This window comes from Schistocerca piceifrons, chromosome 4 (assembly GCF_021461385.2).
Source record: "Schistocerca piceifrons isolate TAMUIC-IGC-003096 chromosome 4, iqSchPice1.1, whole genome shotgun sequence".
Taxonomy (NCBI): Eukaryota; Metazoa; Arthropoda; class Insecta; order Orthoptera; family Acrididae; genus Schistocerca; species Schistocerca piceifrons.
This window is the reverse complement of record NC_060141.1, coordinates 345209384-345230751: the sequence shown is the minus strand read 5'-3', so window position 1 is coordinate 345230751 and position 21368 is coordinate 345209384. Positions and strand designations below refer to the sequence as shown.

The following is a 21368-nucleotide window of genomic DNA, read 5'->3' as shown; positions in this document are numbered from 1 at the left end:
ACTAAGGAGACAGACTGATTTATCAGTATGGTAAACTTTTAGCACTTTTATACCAAATATTGGTAATTGTGTAATAAAATAGTCAGTGTTTCAATTCCTCAGGTGCCCTTAATTTGTATGAGTATTAATGAGGAATCAGTTTGCCTTCTCCTGGATTCAGACAGCTCTTCTATCTCAATGGTTAGTAAAGCTTGATGTTCCACCAGTTGACATGTATGTAAATTGCCTCCATTGAATCCAGTTGGTGGGATTTGTAAAATGACCAAATTTTGGCTAGCTGGCATGCCCTATGAGTGAACTCAGGAAAATGGAAAAAAGATTCCAATGAGATGAGTCCCAAGAATCCAGGTTCAGAGTTTAAAAAATGCCACAGCCAGTATGCCAGTCCTGATAATTCCAGATTTCTCAAAAGAGTTTGTCCTTCAAACTGCTGCATCTCTGCCCATTGTTGCAGCACTATTGTTGCAGGAATATCCAATGCACAGGCATCTGGTGGTTTATGTGCCACCAGCCTTATCTGACTTCGAAAGCAAGTATTCTTTTCATGAGTGGGACACAGTAGCAGTTCTCCCTGTCCTGGAAAAGTTCCGGGTAGTTGGGTACTTGGTAGATCATGGAATATCAGGTGTACTGCCAGATGGGCCATTAACATTGCAACTTTCTATTTAAGATATGGCTTGTCAGAGTTCATGGAGTACTGTGACGGATACCATGAGCTGTATGTCTGAGGGAGAGGACCAATACCAGATTAGCGAATATCTTTGGAACTCCTGGTCAATTGGTTCAACTTTACATTGTAGAACTTGCTCCTCTTGTAATTATAAAAGGGTATTTCAAGATGAGGATCCCAAGCTTAAGATAATTAAGGACAAGTTGAGAGTGGGTAAACATATGGCCTGGTGTCAGGTTAGTCATTAAGGCCAAGATGGTAAGATTATGGTGCCCTCAATTAGATCCCCATGATATTTACAGATTATTTTGAGTACCTGGTGCATGGTCATTTGTGTGTGTTGAAAACTATGATAAAAATCAGAGAAAATTTGTTCTGCAAGGGGATGTACAAAGACATTAAAATGTTGGTCCAGAAATATAAGCTTTGTGGGATGAGTAAGCCTGCAATGAATAATCACCAAGGTTTACTGGCATCCACCATAGCACAATCCCCAACTGAGAAGATTTACATTAATCTGATGACCTGTTCCTGGGTTCTAAACACCGTTTCCAATAACACTGGTTTGTGTTGCTGCATTTATGCATTTTTGTCGGTTAGTACCGGCATGGGAGAGTACTGCAAGGGGTACTACTCATTACCTGCGGTCCACATTTAGTATGGTTGCCCCCCTCCCCAAACTCCCTCCCAACCTGCCCCCACCCCCTATATCTGGTTTCTGTTAATGCCACTGCCTCGAACTCCAAAATGTTCCACAAGGTTTTTCCTGGGATGGTTACAGCACATGTAACCACCACACCATATTATTATAGCTTACCGCCACTGTGATCATTCTCTCTAGATTCAAACCTTGAATTGGCTAGCCCTTGCTTTTAATACGTGGTACACAAGGGCCATAAGCAAATTCCAGTTGCCCTCATGCTTATTTTTAAGCTCAATCGTCCATGGGTCAACCTATGGAATATTAACAATCTCCTTATGCACAGGGTTCATCAGTACAAAACCGTGCGAATTTGAGATCCATCCATACTATTTAAGCAGAGAAGGTACGATACTGGGAGATGGTCAACCTCCTTCAAGTTCAGATATAAGGTTTGAATTCACAACTTTGGTTTTGCTCGCAGGGCTGCTGACAGGGTTGCAAGCAAATTGCTGCAACAGTTTTAAGGGTCCTGCAGACATCATAAAATTTCTTTCCCTCCTGGTATGGGATCCCAAAACTCTGGGGGTATTAAGGGCCTCTGTGTCTCAGAATATGGTCTATTTGGAACAGTAAATGTTTACTGTTTTTATCAATTTTATTTTAAAGTTTATATTAATATCAAAATTAATTAGGGCATTTTGGTTGCCTGGAGTTATTGATATATACTGTTTTTATTTAACATTGTGTAAATTTTCTTGTGTCATCATACTTTAAGAGTTTTTCAGTGGGGAGGATGTGCAATTATGCTCCTCTACCCAGGCAGCACTTGCTACATGGGAAGAGGCCAGTCCCTGTTCCTTGCGTAGTGGACAGCAGTACACTGGCGAGAGAGGGAGTGTTTTTCTGACTTGAGCAGCAACAACGTGGCAGAAATTAGCTGTCTCAGTCTGGGCTGAGATATCAGCCGCGTGCAAGAGATGACTGGGCTGCGCTGTGAGTCTGCATGTTAACAGCCACACGGAATGCATGCGAGCACTTCCTGGCCCAGGTAGTGTATTTGATCCATCACATGAATTGCTGTGGTAATTGTATTCGGAGACTTATGATAGCTGTCAATAGCACAGTGTTGCTATAAATGTATTTTACCTTTTTCTGTATCTTAGATTGTCATGTTCTTTCAAGATCCTTTCTGGCACCACTTAATTTTGTTATTGCCTCATTTGTTGCTGATTATAAAATTTATTATAATATATGATTTATAAAATTTGGCAAACGTTACCATCTACTGCAAGGTAGTTCAAATATGAGTTACCAGTTTTTATCTTGACAGTTTTAAACTGTTTGTTTTTCTAAACTGCTGATGTTCTGGTTGTGAGGTCTTTCTTGTAAATAAAATTGTCTAATGGGAAACCAAATGGGCTTTGTCACAACCAAATCCAGCTTACCACTCCCTATCATAACTAGTTCGCCTGTTAAATATCACAGGTAACCCCATAGTCCTGTTGCAATCATTTATAGTAACAATATGAAGTAGTAGTTTTACAATTGTTCTAGTGAATTTGCTTTAAATATATTTTATTTATAGTCTAATGAAGGTTATTCTCTGAATAACTCTCTTCTACACATTCATGAAACTCTTGCATTTATTTCCACCTAAACAAACTTGATGAGCTACATAGCAGCTTTACACATTGTGATTGTTGCTCAATTTTTGTACCTGCTATGCATAAATAACACCAGTTTCACACCAACAGAATTACAAACAGATAAATACAAAACACTAATGGAAAGTGGAAGTTGCATACATTTTTTGTTTACATGTTTCAGAAAGTAGCAGCCAGTAATTACAATGCACTGACATTACATTCATTCCAAAGCACATAAAACACACATTCAGCAAAAACTTAATTTCTGTTAGAAATTGCATTATGCAATACACAGCTGCAATGGTGTATGTTTTTTTAGAGACAATTTCAGGCTAGGATCAGACCATCATCTGGTCCAAAACCCATCTCAGCTAAGCATTTCTGAAATTGAAATAACAGTTATCAGATGTACATTTTTCTGTCACTGATATTAGCTGTATTACAGAACAATTTCCATCTGATAACTGTTTTTGCAATTATGCAAGTGCTAGCTGAGATAGTTTTTGGAGCCAATGATGATCTGATCCTAGACTGAAATCAATCTCTTCTAAAATATACCATTACAAATGTGTATTGCATAATGCAATTCTTAACATTCATTAAGGGTTTACATCATCATCTCTGGTGGCTTCAGTCACCTGTGACTGCAGTCGTGTGTGTGAGCTGCGTTTATTTATTTATCCATCTTTAAGCATTTACATGCAATCGATGTCATCATGAGTAATGTACAATTTACATATTAAGAAATATAACTATTGTGAGGTATCACACAAAGCTAAAGTATACATTTTAAAAGAACATACATAATAAAGGAATACATTTGATACATAAAGATATCCCACATAACTAAAGTGTGCATTTTAAAGAATGTGCATAATAAAAGAATACATTCCATACATAACGATTTCTCCACATGTTTAACAGTTAAATGTGGAATTACAGAGACAAAAAAAAGCTTAAGAAGAGGTACAAACAGAGTTGCAAGTTGTTTCGTAAGTCACGTCTATTTTTGAAGAGTTTTCAAATTCTTTAACACTGTAAAAAGCTTTCTCTTTCAGCCATTTTTTAGTCTTACTTTTACATATATTAAGAGAGACACAATGTGCCTGCACAGGTAATGTGTTGAAGAGCCTTATTCCCATGTATTCATAACTGTCTTTTGTTTCCTTGAGTCGAGTTGTTGGTATGTCTATCTTAAATGTTTGACGAGTGTTATGATTATGAACGGACTGCCTAAGATTGTAACTGTTAGAGTTTTCTTTTATGTACAAAAGGTAGCTGTATATAAAGAGAGAATGGACTGTCATTATCTGTAATTCTTTGAAGTATGACCTACATGATATGTTGTTTTTGGTAATCCCAGAGATGCTCCTGATGGCTTTCTTCTGCCAAATAAAAATTTTCCAGGACCATGGAGAATTACCCCATAGAAGAATACCACAGCTAATATGGCAATGAAAGAATGCATTATAGGAATTAATCAGCAGGCTTTCAGAAACACAGGTGCGTAATTTTTTCAGAAGATAGATAACTTGCGAAAGCTTTCGAGATATGTTGTCTATGTGACTCTGCCAGGCTCATTTCGTATTTAAGTATATGCCAAGAAGTTTGGTAGAAGTGTACTCAATATCAGCATTGGATAAGCTGAAGGATATATTTACAGTCTTTTCATAGTTAATAGCTAACTACTCATTGGCTTCGAACCACATATTGGATACTCTGAGAAAATCTTTACTTTGCTCCTTCAGTTCATTTATGTCCTTCCCTGAATTGACGAAAGTTGTATCATCTGCATAAAGCACAGATTTGCATGGCATATTGCTGGGCAGGTCATTTATAAATATTATAAACAGTAATGGCCCAAGCACTGATCCTTGGGGAACACCTCTAGTGACATTCAGTAACTGTGACTTTTGACCGTTGTAGCTTACAGTTTGCTTTCTGTTACTGAGATATGATTGAATGAGGGAGAGTTCCAGATCCCTAATGCCATAACATCATAGTTTTTCCAGCAGTATTGCATGGTTTACAGAATCAAATGCTTTGCTTAAGTCCATGTTTGCGTGTGTGTGCGTGTGTGTGTGTGTGTGTGTGCGCGTGCGCGTGTACTTAGACAATAATTCAGCATCTACAAATCAAAGCTTACCTGTTTGACATCTTCTTGAAAAAGTCTTAAAGCAAGTCGCTGATGAAGTTTGATTTTCTTCGCATGCCATTTCTGCTCTAGTGTCCGGTGGTGGTTTAGTATTTGATGTATAACAGCTAAGACATGACTTGCTCCCTCAGAATAGTCAGCAGCAGGATTACCTGTATGCCTTCCTGCTGGTTCAAATACTACCTGTCCATCTGATGTAACCTGCAATGATAATTACTCCTCAACATTCATTCCCAGATAACTGAACTTCCAAGAATAGTTTTCTTTAGAGTAGTATCTATAAAGATGGAGCATTCAGCAGTGAACACCAATACGCAAAATATGGTATTCTCACAATACTAAGGAAATTAATGATGACTGGCTGGTAAGGAAAAAATAAAAATGGTAAAGGCATAAATAAAAAATGTACACAATAGTAATGGAGAAAACATTAAAATTTGGAAAAAAAATAAGAAAAATATAAACCCAAGCAAATGAGGGAAAATTGTTATGGCATATATATGAAATTTAGCAGCCACAGAAGACACGGAGGTAAATCAGTCATTACAGACATCTTAAACTGCGGAACTGGAGAAGAATGACACTGAAGAAAATGATCATATGGCATTATTAGCCATGAGACCCACATCTGGAGTTGTTCAGTCACCTGCTACAAGTCTTTCTACTTGATGCCAATTCAGACACACATGCACTGATGATGATAAGTTAATATGATTAGGACAACACAACCATCCATTTGTCCAGTGAAGAAAATCTCTGACTTGATTGGGAATTGAACCCAACACCCCATAATCTAGAAGCAGTGACACTAACCACTGGATCATTAACTGCAAACATGATGACATTAAGAGACAGACAGGAAAACAGACAACAGGACTAAAATGCAAGAGGGCATACTGGAGGAAAGCATGGCCACTTGAACAAATGACAGATAATATTGGAACAGACCATCATCATCATATCCCAATTATTCCATCTCATTTGATGGATCTGCAAAAGTCTGAGATGGCAGAAACAGCCACACATACATTATACACAAATGTCCCAAGCTGTAAGTTCTTGACTACAAGTACATTCAGAAAAAAAAGTCAGTGATTCATGCAGTGAACCAGATGGATGAACGAGACACATGTCTCACTTACATCTATGTCTTGATGGTACTATCCATTTCAATCACACATGACCTGTTCATGGTGGATGCTTCTAAACAGCATGGAAGGATCAGTGTTATGGATGGATAAAGTATGTGAGCTGTGAATTTTATCGGGGACAGGTGAGATCTGTTGTCATTTTGAGTGAACTGTCCATCAACACTGAATCAGCTGTAGATTCTGTTGTGAGTCAATGCCACAGACAGGAGATATTTAAGAAAAGAAGTTGTCAAAATGCAGATGCTGCCGATATCTATCACCTCATCCATAGGCCTATCTTCCAAAAATAAACAATTTAGGGGAAAGACACGATAGCGACCCTGATGAGGAACGACATTCATATGGAACTGTAGCTCATTACGATATGGAATGCTCTAACAAGAGCAGAAGAGTAGGTTATGTTAATGCGCACAGGTGTGGAATTCATAATACAAATCAAAGAGGTGAATGGTAATATGATGCAGGCTGTGGACAAAGATTGGAGGAAACAGATGGTATCTCTGACGTAACGCTATACTCACAAACAATGAGAAGCAGCTAACTCTTGGAAAGGTGGTTGACACTTTATGTTGGGCTTTGTGTCAAAAGCCTCATTTAGAAGTCTTCACTGGAAAGTTTCATGGATTTAATTTATATGTGAAAAAACAGATTCAGTGATCTACTGAGCACAGAATAAATTAGGATCAAGAGACTTCTATACAAATCTGGGACTAAGAGACATCTCTCATAATCCCAGGTTCATGCAGAAATCTCCTGGTCCTGGTTTGTTCTGTGCTCAATAGGTCTCAGAATCTGTGTGTCATGATCAAATCATAATTTATAGCTTTTGGGCAAGTAGAAAAAAGGTTTAATAACCATAGTGTTGGAGTCATCAACAGTCAGTATGAAAACAAGTTAGAGGACACCTTTTAGTTCGATAACAAGAGGGGAAGAAAGAATAAAATTAGAGAAAACATAAACTTGAATTCTAAAAGAAGTATACACTTAATATAATCTTTGACAGTGCTCTGTCATGGCTCAGTTAAATTATGTGTATATTAAACAGTTTTTGATGTTGCTGAGAATGGTCATACAACAATTTTTAAACGAACACGTGACCGTTTGACTGTATTGTTGTTTATATAATTATGACCTAGGTTTCAGTCCATGTCCAGGTGATTGAGTTTATGTCATTAACATATATTGCAGGACATTAAGTTCAAAATGGGGCATAAATTGAGAAAATATTGGCTCTCCACAAAATACCAGATGTAAAATCATCATCTTGTAAAAAGATCAGTAAATAATAGTGAGAGCATGTCATAATTAGTAAAAACAGACTTGCTTGGTATACAAAATTAGAACACATGTCTTTGAGTCGTAATGTTCACCTTTTATAGACCAAGTAAACCTGTTTTTACCCACATCTTTGACTTGTAATGTTCATCTTTTATATACCAAGTTAACCTGTTTTTACTAAATATGATGTGGTCCCACTGTTATTTACTGATCTTTTTACAAGATGATGATTTTACATCTGGCATTTCATGGGGAGCCATAATTTTCTTAATTTATGGCTAATTTTGAGCTTGAGGTCCTGCAATATATGTTGTTGAGGGAAAACCTCAATCACTTGAAAATGGCATAAAAGGCCAAAGCCTAGATAGTAATTAAATAAGCAACAATACAGTCAAATGGTGGTGCATTCACTTGAAGGGGAAAAAAATGTGTACATTAATCTCTGATACCAACTGCTCTCCTACAATTCAACTTCTATTCATTCCTCCTCTGTGCTTCTGTCTTCTTTACCATCATATTTGCCTCAAAGAGCATTTCTTATTTCTTGACCAACTTACTGTTTGCTTCTCTGTCATTTCTTGCATCACAGATTCACTATGTATTATCGTATACATTCTTCAATTACTTTTTCCCCTGTAGTCTCTCTCTCTCTCTCTCTCTCCTCATTCTTCCCTGCTCTCTACAAATTAACTGAGCAGAAAAAGACTAATAAATTATTACAGTATTTTCCTTAATATTCTTCTATGCCATGTTCTCTTTGTGTATATATGGCTTCAGACTCCTACACAATTTTGGTCAACCTCTGAAAACCCATTAATCAGTCCGAACAAATATGATGTAATAGAATAATAGTTATTACAAGAACTGTCATTGTTATAGGTGTGGCTTTGCTGTTAAGTGTGAGAAATCTTAGGAAAGTAGTGTTATTTTTCAGCAAGGGAAAGGAAATGAGTCATTTTTGAACATTTAGTGAAAAAGATGTGTGATAGAATAAAAGAAGTTCAACTACTGATGTAAATTTTGAGATTAGAAGGTATCTTTGTATAACATTTAGTTTGTTGCTGAAGTCTGTACTTAGAGAAATGTGTGGGAAAATGCGAGGTAAACAATCAAACAATATAGTTGTGTATAAAAAGATATGAATAAAGATAAACACAATTACTGATTTCTTTGAAACTATAGACAATGATAGGAAACTTTACATCCTCATTATGTTTGCTTATTTCTTGCAATTGTTTCTCCCTTGCTTTCATATGTCTCATATTCTAGTGCAGCAGATACATTACCTATATTTATGTTCTGTTGCTGATTCAAATGTGATACCTCACTTGGATGGGAATAACTTCTTACCTATTTTTTCTACAGTTTGTGCATACATGTGCCACATTTCCACATATTGCATAAGTGAAGACAATCTGTGTATCACATAATTTCTGTGCAGCTGGAAAATAGCTTGTGAAACAATATCAAACAAACCAATCTCAAACAGAAAACAAATCACCCACAATGGCACTAAAGCTTATAAATGATAACATTTTTGTTAAATGAATCATCCACAAGGGTAAAATGTCCTGTATGTACTTCAAACTACTCAATTAAGTAAGTAAAACTTTCTACTGAAAAATGTTGCTGATATTTACAGATAATTCCAGATCCATAGAAAATGAAAGCACAAATCTACTCAACCCAACACCCCACCACCAATTATCTACACCAGACTCAGAATATTACTTGAAACAACAATGTTCATTTAAGATATTGTTTCTTTGTACTTTGATCAACGTAAACATGCACAGCCTTATCTGAAACTGAGGACCTTCCTGCATTGACTTCAGATTCTAAAGACCATCCTATGTAGCAATTTAGAGTTACATCTTGATACTTCTGTTTAAATGGTATAGGATGTAAATCAGTTGGGAAATAAATAAAATCACTGCTAGCTAGCTTGCAATGCAAGCCTTTCATGATTGTATATGTATTTGATAATTAAATGAGAAACTATAAGTACAGTCTATAAGGAAAACGTAGTGATGCTGAAGAATTATTGCTTATGTAGAAAACACTAAATAGCAAATATTAGTCATTGTTGTCCCTTGAAAATCTTGACCACACTACACTGAACACTCTTGGTGGTGAATATTCAATTTAAAATTTTTATGCAACAGCCACTGAACAGTATAATTACATGTATTTAACTGTTTTTGAATCCTGTAAGTAGAAAACATACATAGTAACGTTAGGAACAGAGTAAAAATGAACTACATGAGAGCAGAACTAGGGGATGCTCTTCTAGCTTTCTGGTCTACTATAAATCTATCAGCAGACCTAACCATGACAACACGGCAGACTTTTTTAAAAATATTGTGCATGTTTGCCACTACGATCTGATTGCTCACCCAAAAACATTTTATTCACTTTCCTACATACATCTGTCTACCGTCTGTCAATAGCTTTATATGGCAGTCTGCCTAGTAAATGGCCCCTGAACATCAGATCTCCCTGATGTGCCCTCACCCCCATCCCTACCCTCTTTCCCGTCTCACAACAGCAATTGCTGTCCTAACAACATGCAGCTCACTATGTGTAGATGATACAAATAAATTGCAGCACCACCAGTAGCATATGGTAGTTGTTTGTAGCACTACTATGGTGACAAATTATTCCATCTACATGCCAATTGCTTTGGATTTTTCCTAGTTATGTTGCTTTTAATGCTACTGTGGAAAATTGTGGATGGAATACAAACAATGTAAAAGTTTACCATAATTTTGCTCACCATATTTGCAAGGAGTTAAGCAGTATAAAGAGACATAAATTAGACTGAACTAGTAGTTAAGGTTTCAAGCAATCTCTCTCTCTCTCTCTCTCTCTCTCTCTCTCTCTCTCTCTCTCTCTCACACACACACACACACACACACACAGAGCTGTGAATGTTGTACAGTGAGCTTACCCCAATGCAGTCGAGGGAACTCATTTGCAGTAAATGATGAAATAGGAGGTGTAAGTTAAGGGAGGGAAGAAGCAGAATAGGAAAATTGGAAATCAGCAAGAGAACAGTGTGGTTGTGAAACTCAGGTAAAATGGTGGGAAGCTTCTGGGAGAATGGGATGGTGGTGGGAGGAGGAGGCGAAGAGAGACTGGAACTGCCCGAGAAGAGGAGCAAATGTAGATAGGGGGCAGGGGCCAGTGGAGAGTGGGGCAAGGGGGCATCCCATTGTAGCTGGGTGTTGTATCCCATGGAAAGGACGTCTGCCCTAGATGACCATCATCTCCAAGCTACTATCAGTACTCTAGCTTCCTTAACCAGAAACACTAACAATGTCCTTCACATTCTCTCACCTGTCACTACCTCATTAGCACTTCATCCCCTGCTTATTACTGTTGATATCACCTCACTCTATCCTAATATCCCTCATGTCCAGGGCCTTGGTGCCATCAGACACTAGCTCACCCAATGTCCTACTGCTTCAGCACACTTCCAATTTTTTTTACATAGTACCAGCCATACCCTTACTAGTTCTGCTCTGAGGTGGAGATACATAAACAAATTTCTGACATGACCAGAGCTGCTGCATGACTATTTCATAGACCAACCTGTTTATACAGTACTTACGAGAATCCCTGCTATCCACCTGACATCCTAGCATTTTCGTTTTTTTTTCTTTTCTTATACCCTAGGTGAATGATTCTCCATTTTTTATCTCTATTGTGTCCAGGTCTATTACAAATTATATTTTATGGTATAGATATAACCTTAAAACTCTTTTTATATAAAAATATCTTTGATATAGTTTATTTGGTTAAGCATTTTGTGAATGTTGGCAATGCTTGAGCTTCCAAAGCAACAACCAGTGGTTCTAATTTACGCTGCTTCCTCCAGCATCTCCAGTCTGATTCAAATAGGGTTAGAAGTCTTCTTGATCCATTAGTATTCTCTAGCAACTTAGTTTTAAGTTAAAAATGTTTGAGGGCAAAGCAAATCTCTCAAAGACTCTTCCGTGGTAGAAGTTTAAATCTCAAGGCAAACATAAAAAGAAATACATCTCAAGAAATGTGAAGATGTCTTTCTGGGTTAAGCCAGGACCAGAAGGGAGCCAAGCATTTTGTGCTTTGGGTAGGAAGCACTTTAGTATTTTGCAGGGTGGACCAACTAACCTGAGGTAACATTCATATTACAAGGGACATGAAATCAACAAAAAGTGTAGTTCTGGAAATTTAAATGAACTATCAAGCTATTTTGTTAGCTTAAATAGTAAAGAGGAGTATGATAAAAGCACTGTATGTGAACTTGATTTAGTGATACAGTGAAACATATGCTAAGTTATTCAAGTCTGGATTATTAAATATGTTTAGTGATTCTGTAGTTGCATCCAAACTTCAATTTGGATGTACTAAACTGGAAATGATTGTGAAGACTGTCCATGCTCCTAAAAGTGTTAATGTCTTTGTGTTTATTTTAAGGTGTCTAAAAAGGACTTTAATATTTCTTTCACTGACAGCCAATGTGTCAAGCAAAAGCAATTGAAAAGTGTTCTCAGTCTGCATCTGGTACTTTGATGCTTTAAAGGGAGAGCAGAATAAATTTTGGATTTCATTGAAAATGCTAGAGAAATATCTATAGCAACTACCAAATTGGTACTGCAGAGCTTAGAAAAACATAATTTGTCATACATAAGAGTAAGTGCTGTGACACAATAAACAGATGTTCAACAGATTAATCAAGACAGAACTCCATACAACAGTAAATTATGAAAGCATGTCCTGTTCATAATTTTTTAAATTTCAAAAGAGTGTTATTCATTTATTAAAAATGACAGAAGTTCAGTGAAATACAATTAGAATGAATCTGAATCTGACTGACTAGCTCTTGAAAATGATAAATATGTATTTTTGATTTCTTTGGATGTGTACTTCCACGCTATGAATACTTTGTGCCCCCTATCAACACTTTCTAGACAACCTCAAAAACACCTTCAGGCCACAATTTTATGTTAAAAGGACCAAACATTTGTACAGGTCAGGCTGTGATCTTCTCAATGCATGAGTCGTCTACTGCTTAAAACCTGGACTCACTGTCTGTAAAAAAGAATGTCCAGATGTCTTGCTAGCTGTCCGTTGACTGTTTCTGCTTTCTGTTGCCAATTTTTAGAATTATTTCAAATGAAACATCAGTGAAAGAAATAGTTGCTGTCATGAATTGCTGAGCCAGTTTGGTCACAATGACATAATTTCCTGTGTGTACTCATTAGGTTTTGTTGTTTACTGTAATTCTGCTACAGATACATCATGTTTGTTGAGTGAGCAAGAAATTTTGGAGACTCCAGAGGAAGAAACTGCTCAATAACTTACCTCAAACTTTTTTTCTTGGGAGGATAATTATACTTTCTGTCATCATTATTTTAAAATTTGTACATTATCAAAGAACTGAAGTAAATATAGAAAATAAATCTTGAAGCTAAGTCTTTTTTTAATACGTATTACTCTTGAAGGTAAATCAATTACATATATGTTAGTGATGACTCATATAATGGCATAAATGGGCAGTTTCCTAGGCCCAATACTCTTCAAAGTGGCCAGTCTCCAAGTGTCAAATATATGGAAGGGCTATATAATGTTTTGTGTGATGTAATGTATGTGTATATTCTAGGTTTGAAAATGTTGTTAGAAATAAATAAAGAACTGACACTCCCTTTTTTGTTTTATGATATCTGGCAACCCTACAAGATGCTTAACTCCTTGTCTAGGTCAGGCTCATCTCATAGATGATACCTTCACGGTGTGGACCCAGGCCCAAGGCATCCTATTCTCATAGCATCACAGTCTTGTAACTATTTTTCCTAAATGTATGAGAACTGTTCCTTACAGCCCAGCAAGCACCCTACCTGGGTATCGACTTCCAACTCCATGATGGCTCCATAATATCCTACATGCACATAAAATCAACAAACAGTACCTCCACTTTTATATCTGTTATCCTTTTTACACCAAAAAGTAGGGGTTAGCTACCTGTAAATGCTGTATCTGGACTGACAAGCAATTCCTTGCCCATTATGCTAAAGGTGTTATTAACTGATTAGAAGGGAAGTCTCATACAGAAACGTGATAAATACACAGAGAGACAGATGGGCTGGCCAGTTCTCACCTTGGCTCAGTACTGTCAAAAGTCACACAAAATCAATGAATAATAATAAAACTTAGCTTCTGGAAACTAGTTCCCTCATCAGGGAGGAGAGAGGATAAACCGGAAAAGAAGGGAAAACTGGATACAAGTCACTCACAACCTAGCTTATAAGGGAAAGGTGAGCAAAGATGAAGTGAAAGGTGTCCTCTCTCTCTCTCTCTCTCTCTCTCTCTCTCTCACACACACACACACACACACACACACACACACATACACACAGACACAGGTGAGGGGGGAGGGGAAGTGTGTTAACATAAATAAATGAGCAGATAACCAAAGAGGTAACAGATGCAGAGGTTAATGCAGGTTGAGGTAGGGGAGTGGTGGGATGAAAGGATGTATCGGAGCGCAAATTCCCATCTGTGCAGTTCTGAGGGAATGGTGTTGGGTGGGTGGATCCAAATGGCTTCGTATCATGTAGCAGTTGTCTAGAGCCCCAGAGATATGCTGGAGTGCACACTCCATCATTGGTTATTGGGCATACCCCAGGTGGACAGTTTGTCTGTGCCCCTTTATGTGCTCAGCCAGTTTGGTAGCTGTCATATCAATGTAGAAAGCTGTACAGTGAACACAACAACTGATAAGTGATGGACATGTGGCCCTCCATTCAATAGTATACATTTTGCCAGTGGCAGGACTGGAGTAGGTGGTTGTGGGAGGATGCAAGGGAACCAAACCTGCTGCAATACCTGCCCCATGCAGAAAAGCTGTGCCCTCCAGACACTGGGCGCTAACAAATCTGTGGGATGCTCCTAATACTTCAACCACATAACTGTTGCTGTTGTTGTCATCATCATCTTCAGTCTGAAGACAGGTTAAAGCAGCTCTCCACGACAGTCTATGCTGTGCAAGTCTCCTCATCTCTGCATTACTGTTTCAACCTACATCCAATTCAACTTGCTTACTGTAGTCAAGCCTCAAACTATCTCTACAATTTTTAGTCCCCACACATCACTCCATTTAAAAGTTGTTGCTTCAGGATGACTGATGTCATTCGTTCACTTCTTTTATTCAAGTTGGGCCATAAAGTTCTTCCCTCCCTGATGCACCCCAATTAATCAAATGCAAATGAACAGGCCCTCCTTATTTCAAATATTATCCCAGACCAGAACAGCTTAGCATCTTCCTCTGACATGGCATTGCCCAACTTTCACTCTCCTTTCTCAGAGAAGTATTTAATCATCTGCCAAGATTACTAAATGTCCTGGTCCACTCTTATGGTACACCTACTTGCGGCATTTTGTCACATGGGTTACATCTGTTAGAGACACTGGTGCAGGACCCATCCTATGCACTTATCCACTAAATCCTGTTTCAGTTCTTTCACCCGCATATCCTGCCCCCTCAAGCACACGCCCACCTGGTGAAGTAGTCATATCATATACTAACTAAGCCACAATATCTACCCATCCTTTAATGTGGGCATGAGTACCAACAAGCTGCCCACCCACACTAATGGTCACCATTAAATTGTGGCCAAGATCAGCTTTCATAACCAGTAACAGAGAATGCCACTGAACACTATAGCCCAGACTTGTTATTGTGCCTGTCAGCTACACAATGCCTCAGCTGTATGGTCAATGGCTATCTTTCCTCCTGCCATTACTTACATGTAGCTGACATACACAATCATCAATAGCAAAACACATTGCTTTGTATGTGGTACTACTTTATGAATAATTAATTTTTATCTTATGAATATAACATCTACTGAAAATGGCATTACATGTCATGAAAGATAATTGTGTATTATAATTCACCACATAGAAGAGGAGATGAGTCACGGACAGGCACAATGAAAGAGGCTGCTAAAATATTTACTCATAAGCTTTCAGACAAACTCCTTCTTCTGAAGTAGAACTCACGCACATTCGCACAAGCACAACTCGTACACACATGGTCACTTCTCTGTGTTTGCCACCCAGTACCCGGAGACAATGGTCAAATGTGTGAAAGTTGTGCTTTTTGTGTGTGTGTGTGTGTGTGTGGGGGGGGGGGGGTGAGTTCTACCTTCGGAAGAAGGACTTCTTTCAAAAACTTATGACTAAATACTTCAGCAATCTTTTTCACTGTGCCTGGCTGCAACTAAGTGCCTTGTCTATGTGGTATGTAGCAATCTATCCTGTCCATAATATTGGTGTTATACCTTCCTGGACTTTCCATTGTTTGTGCATTATAATTCTCTGGCGGCAAGAACTTTAACCTTATACTGTACTCCACAATGTCTCTCAAAATTATTGTAATTGCTTGTACTACACAGACTATAACATTCTCTTGTGTTTTCTCCCTTCTCCAGCCTCTCACAGTATCCTTTTTCACACAACAAAAATCCACAATAAGGCTGACAGATGCACAAACACTGTCACAAAATTGCGTATAATGCATACATCTGTAAGTATATCATTTTAAAATAAGAGTGATGTCTAGACAAAATGAATGTTTTGCACACATTTGTAATATAATCTACAAAACACACACAGACAGAAACTCTGATTTCATCAGTAAATTGTCAAAAACTATGTGTCACAGTCTACTGACAGTTTTCTACCACAGTAAAAAACAGCAAGCAAAACAAGAAACTAGTGCAACAGCAAAATTGTGACTGAATGGATTCTACACTGGTGTACCACACAAATCACAAAAATATTTTTAACTTACTGGATGCCCCTTCTGCTTTCTTCTTGTACTCTTGAATAAAAAATATTTCAAATTACTAAACAAATATTATGAATTTCTAAATATTGAAAAGAATGCTACTAATGTAATCAAGATTATAACACTGGCAGTATAAAGTATTTGCCATACCTCTACAACAACATTTGTCAAATGAAAGTGGTTTAATACCTGTAAAATTTCACAGCTCTTAAAAAAGCATGTGAATTCAAAATGTGGACAAGCCTAAAATCATGCAACAAAACTACTCCGTTCCATATTTAAAATGTACAACCTAACAGTACAGCTCACTGACCACTTAAAAATATAAAATGGTACTGAAAAAGGAAACTCGGGAGAATCAATAATAACCATAAAAATTTATTTATAAACCATAGTTTGAGATAAGAGAAAAAGTAAGAACGTGTACTTCTGCAAAAAACTATTTTTCTAATTAAAAAAAGCTAGCAAGAACAAATAGCATTTTCCCTCGTTGCCATAAAGGTATACAGTTGAAAAAACTGCAAAAAACTATGGTAGCTATGTTACTCATATATACTATAAATATACTATCATGACCAAGAAATGAAGAAAAGTGAAAGAAAAAGTTGCCTACATGTTTCCGAGCTGATTCCATTCCAGGTTGGTTACAGATCTGAACCAGGTGGTCGAGCTGATATAGCAGTTTTTTGCTAGTGCTATGAACCTGTGAAGGACCCAATAACCAACACCTCATTAGTATAACTTGCTTATCCATTCTCAGACACACACCTCCCACTAAACAGGCAATCAAAATTCACTACCCTCTTGCAATCACTGTACTTCATATTGTTAAGCAGTCAATGTATTTTATTTTTTAGGGAGAAATTTGCTTCCAATAAAAGCAAAAAATTGTTATTCATTTCAGTTGCCTGGCTAACTCCGGAATACATTTAACCAAAAAGCTTGGAATGTATTCAAGAGAGATGAGTAATAGTTGAAGTCACAGTTGTTGCAAAAGGTTAGGAGATATGCAATCTAACCCATACATCTCCAATCCCGATCAAGCACCAAATGAAACTGGAAGAGAACAGAAAGAGAGAGACACTAATGTGAAATGAATGTATGGCATACATTGTTGTCGGAAACACATTCTCTGGCAGTGAGTGTTGAGGGGAAACAGTGGCAGACTTGAACCAAGATGTCAAGTCCATTCAGAAGGGCCTGGTATGAATTATACACCTGAAAATGAAAATAATAACATGAAAAAGAATGGTAAATGTGGAAGGAAATGCTATAGTGTTCCAGCAAACACTGGGAGATCCTATGCTCCTCAGTGTGTAGAACCCAACAGTATACCTTACATGTATGTGTCTATAGGATGTGCAATGCTACTTATTACCATTTGCTGCTTGTTAAAAGAGTGCTGTTCAATGTAACTCTGTGAGGCTTTGAAAGTTATCATGAAATTTTACAGCAATACTTCATAAGCATAAAGGCAATAATTTTTCTCATAAATAACTGCTTTCACACAAAGTTCCCATTGCTTAATTTTTGTTTTCTAGTTCATTCAACTACGAATGGGAACCTCTTTGTATAATTCACTGTATTATCTTAAATAAACATTTATCTTTACTGAAAAAGCCTTTTTCCAAATATAATTTCTTTCAAAGAAGTGCAAATAGTAAATACTTTACAATAAAATTTAAAGTTCCAGCCAACAAGCATAGTAAGAACACAAAAATTTTAATAGCTGAGCCTCTTTTTGAGCAAAAATGTAATTGTTTTTGAAATTATTACTTGCAAAGCTCTCACTTTGCCACTACCAAATTTATATAACATAAATAATGATTCTATGAATAATACATTAACACATTTACTACATAAAACAAATGCTAATGAGCATAAATCTCAATTTCAAAAAATTATATCTACATAAAGATCATTCGGTGCAAATACAAGCAGAAGCACCATTCTCTTAGGGAAAGAAGGACAGCAAAATCAAGTGCACAGGAATGACAAATAATTGTGCTAATACTGAAACTTTGACCTACAATATGCAAATAAATAAGACATTATGACAGTTGCCCTAGGAACTCTAGTTAAAAAATAAAAATAACATTTATAAAGGAAGAATTATCTGCTTGCCTGCGATAATTTTCCATCTGGAACCAAGCAGTCCTACAAGTACATACAAATACCAACTAATTAAGAGTGGGAATAACTGAAATATAATAAATATGTACATTGCATAAGTTCATATTCACAAGAAGCTGATGAATACAATAGAAATTGACTGCATATGAATGTTTTGATTTAAGTAATATATCATTTTATTCTGTAAATGACTATGTTCTGATAAAAATGCAGATTAAATTTAAGATTACATTAGAAACAATATTACCTCTGTATATGCCTGGCACATAGATTCATAGAGACTTTGGTGTTGATGTATTGCTGTCTCTAAAACTATTATTTCACTTGGTATTGTCATGTTTTCACAGGCCTGATTCCAATTCGATACATTTTCAACATACTGAAATGGAAGCATAAACTGCATAAAAACAAAATTTTGAAATATTTCAATAATGAGTACAATAGGAAGAAAAATAATAAAAAATAAAGCTTCCAGTTGCATATTTAATATTATAAACCTTAGCATCAGACCAGTGAACTAAAACTGATCATTGTCATTACAGATCATTTTCAGCACAGAACTAATATTTTGGCACTTTGTAAAACACATGGAAGACTGCTGAAATGTTGAAGAGTAAGTTCATTTCTTCTGTACTTGGGTGCAATGAGCCAAAAATTATTCATAAGAAACAGAAACAGAGGATGACATCTATGATGCCCCACAACCCAAAATAAATAAGTAATCAAATAAATGAATAAATCCCAAAACAGAAATAAAAACATTCTGGAATGTATTAAGAATAAGCAGAACCTTAAGGAATCATGTGAATGTAACTCTGCTGAATGGCATTAGAATGTAAATGGCTGCAGTAATATTACTATGCTACTTTAGCAGAAACAGGTTTTATGAGAAACATAACTGTAGCAGCATTGTAAAGATTATAACTTATATACATCAATCAGCCACAAGTATGGTATAAGAAGGTTCTAAGAGCAATCTGGCAAAGGATTTTTAAAAATTGTTTAATATTTCACAGCCTGATGCTCTGAAAAAAATGCCTTTCAGCTAACACTTGGGAGACCAAGCTTGAACATAGCGTGGACCACAACTTTCTGTTAAAAAGACCACAGCTGAACATAGGTCAGCCATAATTTTCTTGATGTGCAAGCCACCTGTCACTCAAAAACTGGATTCATTTCATATGAGAACAATATATGGACATCTCTCAACCTGCCCCTTGACTGGTGCTGCCTTCTGTAATCAACTTCTAGAATTATTTCAAAAGAAACATTAGTGAATGTAAAAGCTGCTGTTGTGAATGGCTGGGCCAATATGAATGCACAGACAAATTTCATGCATATAGTCATTAGTTTTTAGTTTTCTGTAATTCTGCTCCAGATACGTCACACTTGTTGACTGAGTAAGATTTCAGGGAAACTCGAGAGGAAGAAATTGCTAAATAACACACTTCCTCACACTTTTTTCTTGGGGGACAATTACACTTCCTTTCATATTATTTTAAAATCTGTAATCCATCAAAGAACTAAATTCAATACGAAAAATAAATCTTTAAGCTTGGACCTATTTTTGTATGTATTACACCTGAAGACACATAAATTACATACGTGCCAATATTACTATAAATAACGGCATAAATGGCCAGTTTCCTATGTAAAATATTTTTCTAAGTGACTAGTCTCCCCAATGTTAAGCCACATCTTGTTACCGTGAGATTTTTCCCAAAGCCAGAGAAGACAGACATGTGCACTCTACAAGTGCTGTGCTTTGCTTGAAAGTGATGTCTTGTTTAAAGACTGACTGCCCACTATCAAGTTCCTGAGGACCTGGGACACTTGAGTGGAGGGGCTTACAAGCCTTCCCATTGCAAAGAAAAGAAACTGTTGTTAGGCTTCAGCCTTCTTAGCAATTTAGGAATACACACAATCTCCTGGACACTCTCAAACATATTTTTCAAGATAATCCAGTGTGTAAGCCAGTATAACAGTGTGAGCTAAGGTAACAGTGTGAGCTAAGGTAAGAACTCTTCATGAGTGTACTACCTGTCGCAATCTGCTGGTGCAGCATTACACCACACTCCCCTCCTAGGAGCTGCATCATGATTGTGTGGTCAATAATCAATGCAGGTACCACAACTTGACACACTTTTGGTGGTGTACGGCAAGTGTCGTATGTGACACCAGAGGTGACCACTTGACAACAAAAGGCCCTGGTGCATATAAATACTGGCCACTCAGCCACAAAACTGAACGTACAAGGGTCAAACTGAGGTCCTCCCAGCCTCCGAGCCATTGGTTGTCTGCCAACACCAGATGTCACTAGCTAAACAATGAGGTCAGGATTTGCACCCCACATGCCTGCGCTTCGAACACTCACCATGACAGGATAGGTTCCCATCTCACTTTCCCAGCAGCATAGCATGGCCACTGTCATGCCAACATCTAGCACATGCTGCACCACCAGTGGCCTGGAATGCTTTCAACATAAGGTCACTCAGCTTCCGAGTTGAGCCACACGAAGGACATGCAGGTGACTTCGTGACTACGTATCACACACTGTGGACCATGGGTTCAATGCCCATCACCCTGCACCCACCTGATGTGGTCACTAGTCTACTACTATAGGTAGTTGAGAAATAAATAATGGTTTCATCTGTCTTCAAGCTGCCTATGACTTTTCCTGTCCAACTAACTCCAACAACCATATAAGCACCAAAAGTTTTTTTTATTCATGATTTATACATAATAATAAATGTAAATTCTATTAGACCCTTTTCTTGTTTTAATAACTCTTAATTACTAAGTCTTGTGCACAATGTATGGCCATTTCATTGCATTTCTCTTTTAATACTGCATTTT

At 37.1% G+C, this 21368-nt stretch overlaps 1 protein-coding gene across 1 annotated transcript in view; it reads right to left on the bottom strand.

The window, feature by feature from the left end:
• Window positions 1–21368, bottom strand: part of LOC124794768 (kalirin) — a 2150963-nt gene that overhangs the window by 1219661 nt on the left and 909934 nt on the right. Inside the window, exons 13-16 of the mRNA XM_047258392.1 lie at window positions 18760–18891; window positions 16993–17082; window positions 16383–16412; window positions 5106–5315 (exon numbers count right to left, since the gene is read on the bottom strand). Coding sequence (XP_047114348.1) covers window positions 5106–5315; window positions 16383–16412; window positions 16993–17082; window positions 18760–18891 — 462 coding nt within the window. The remainder of the gene's footprint in view (window positions 1–5105; window positions 5316–16382; window positions 16413–16992; window positions 17083–18759; window positions 18892–21368) is intronic.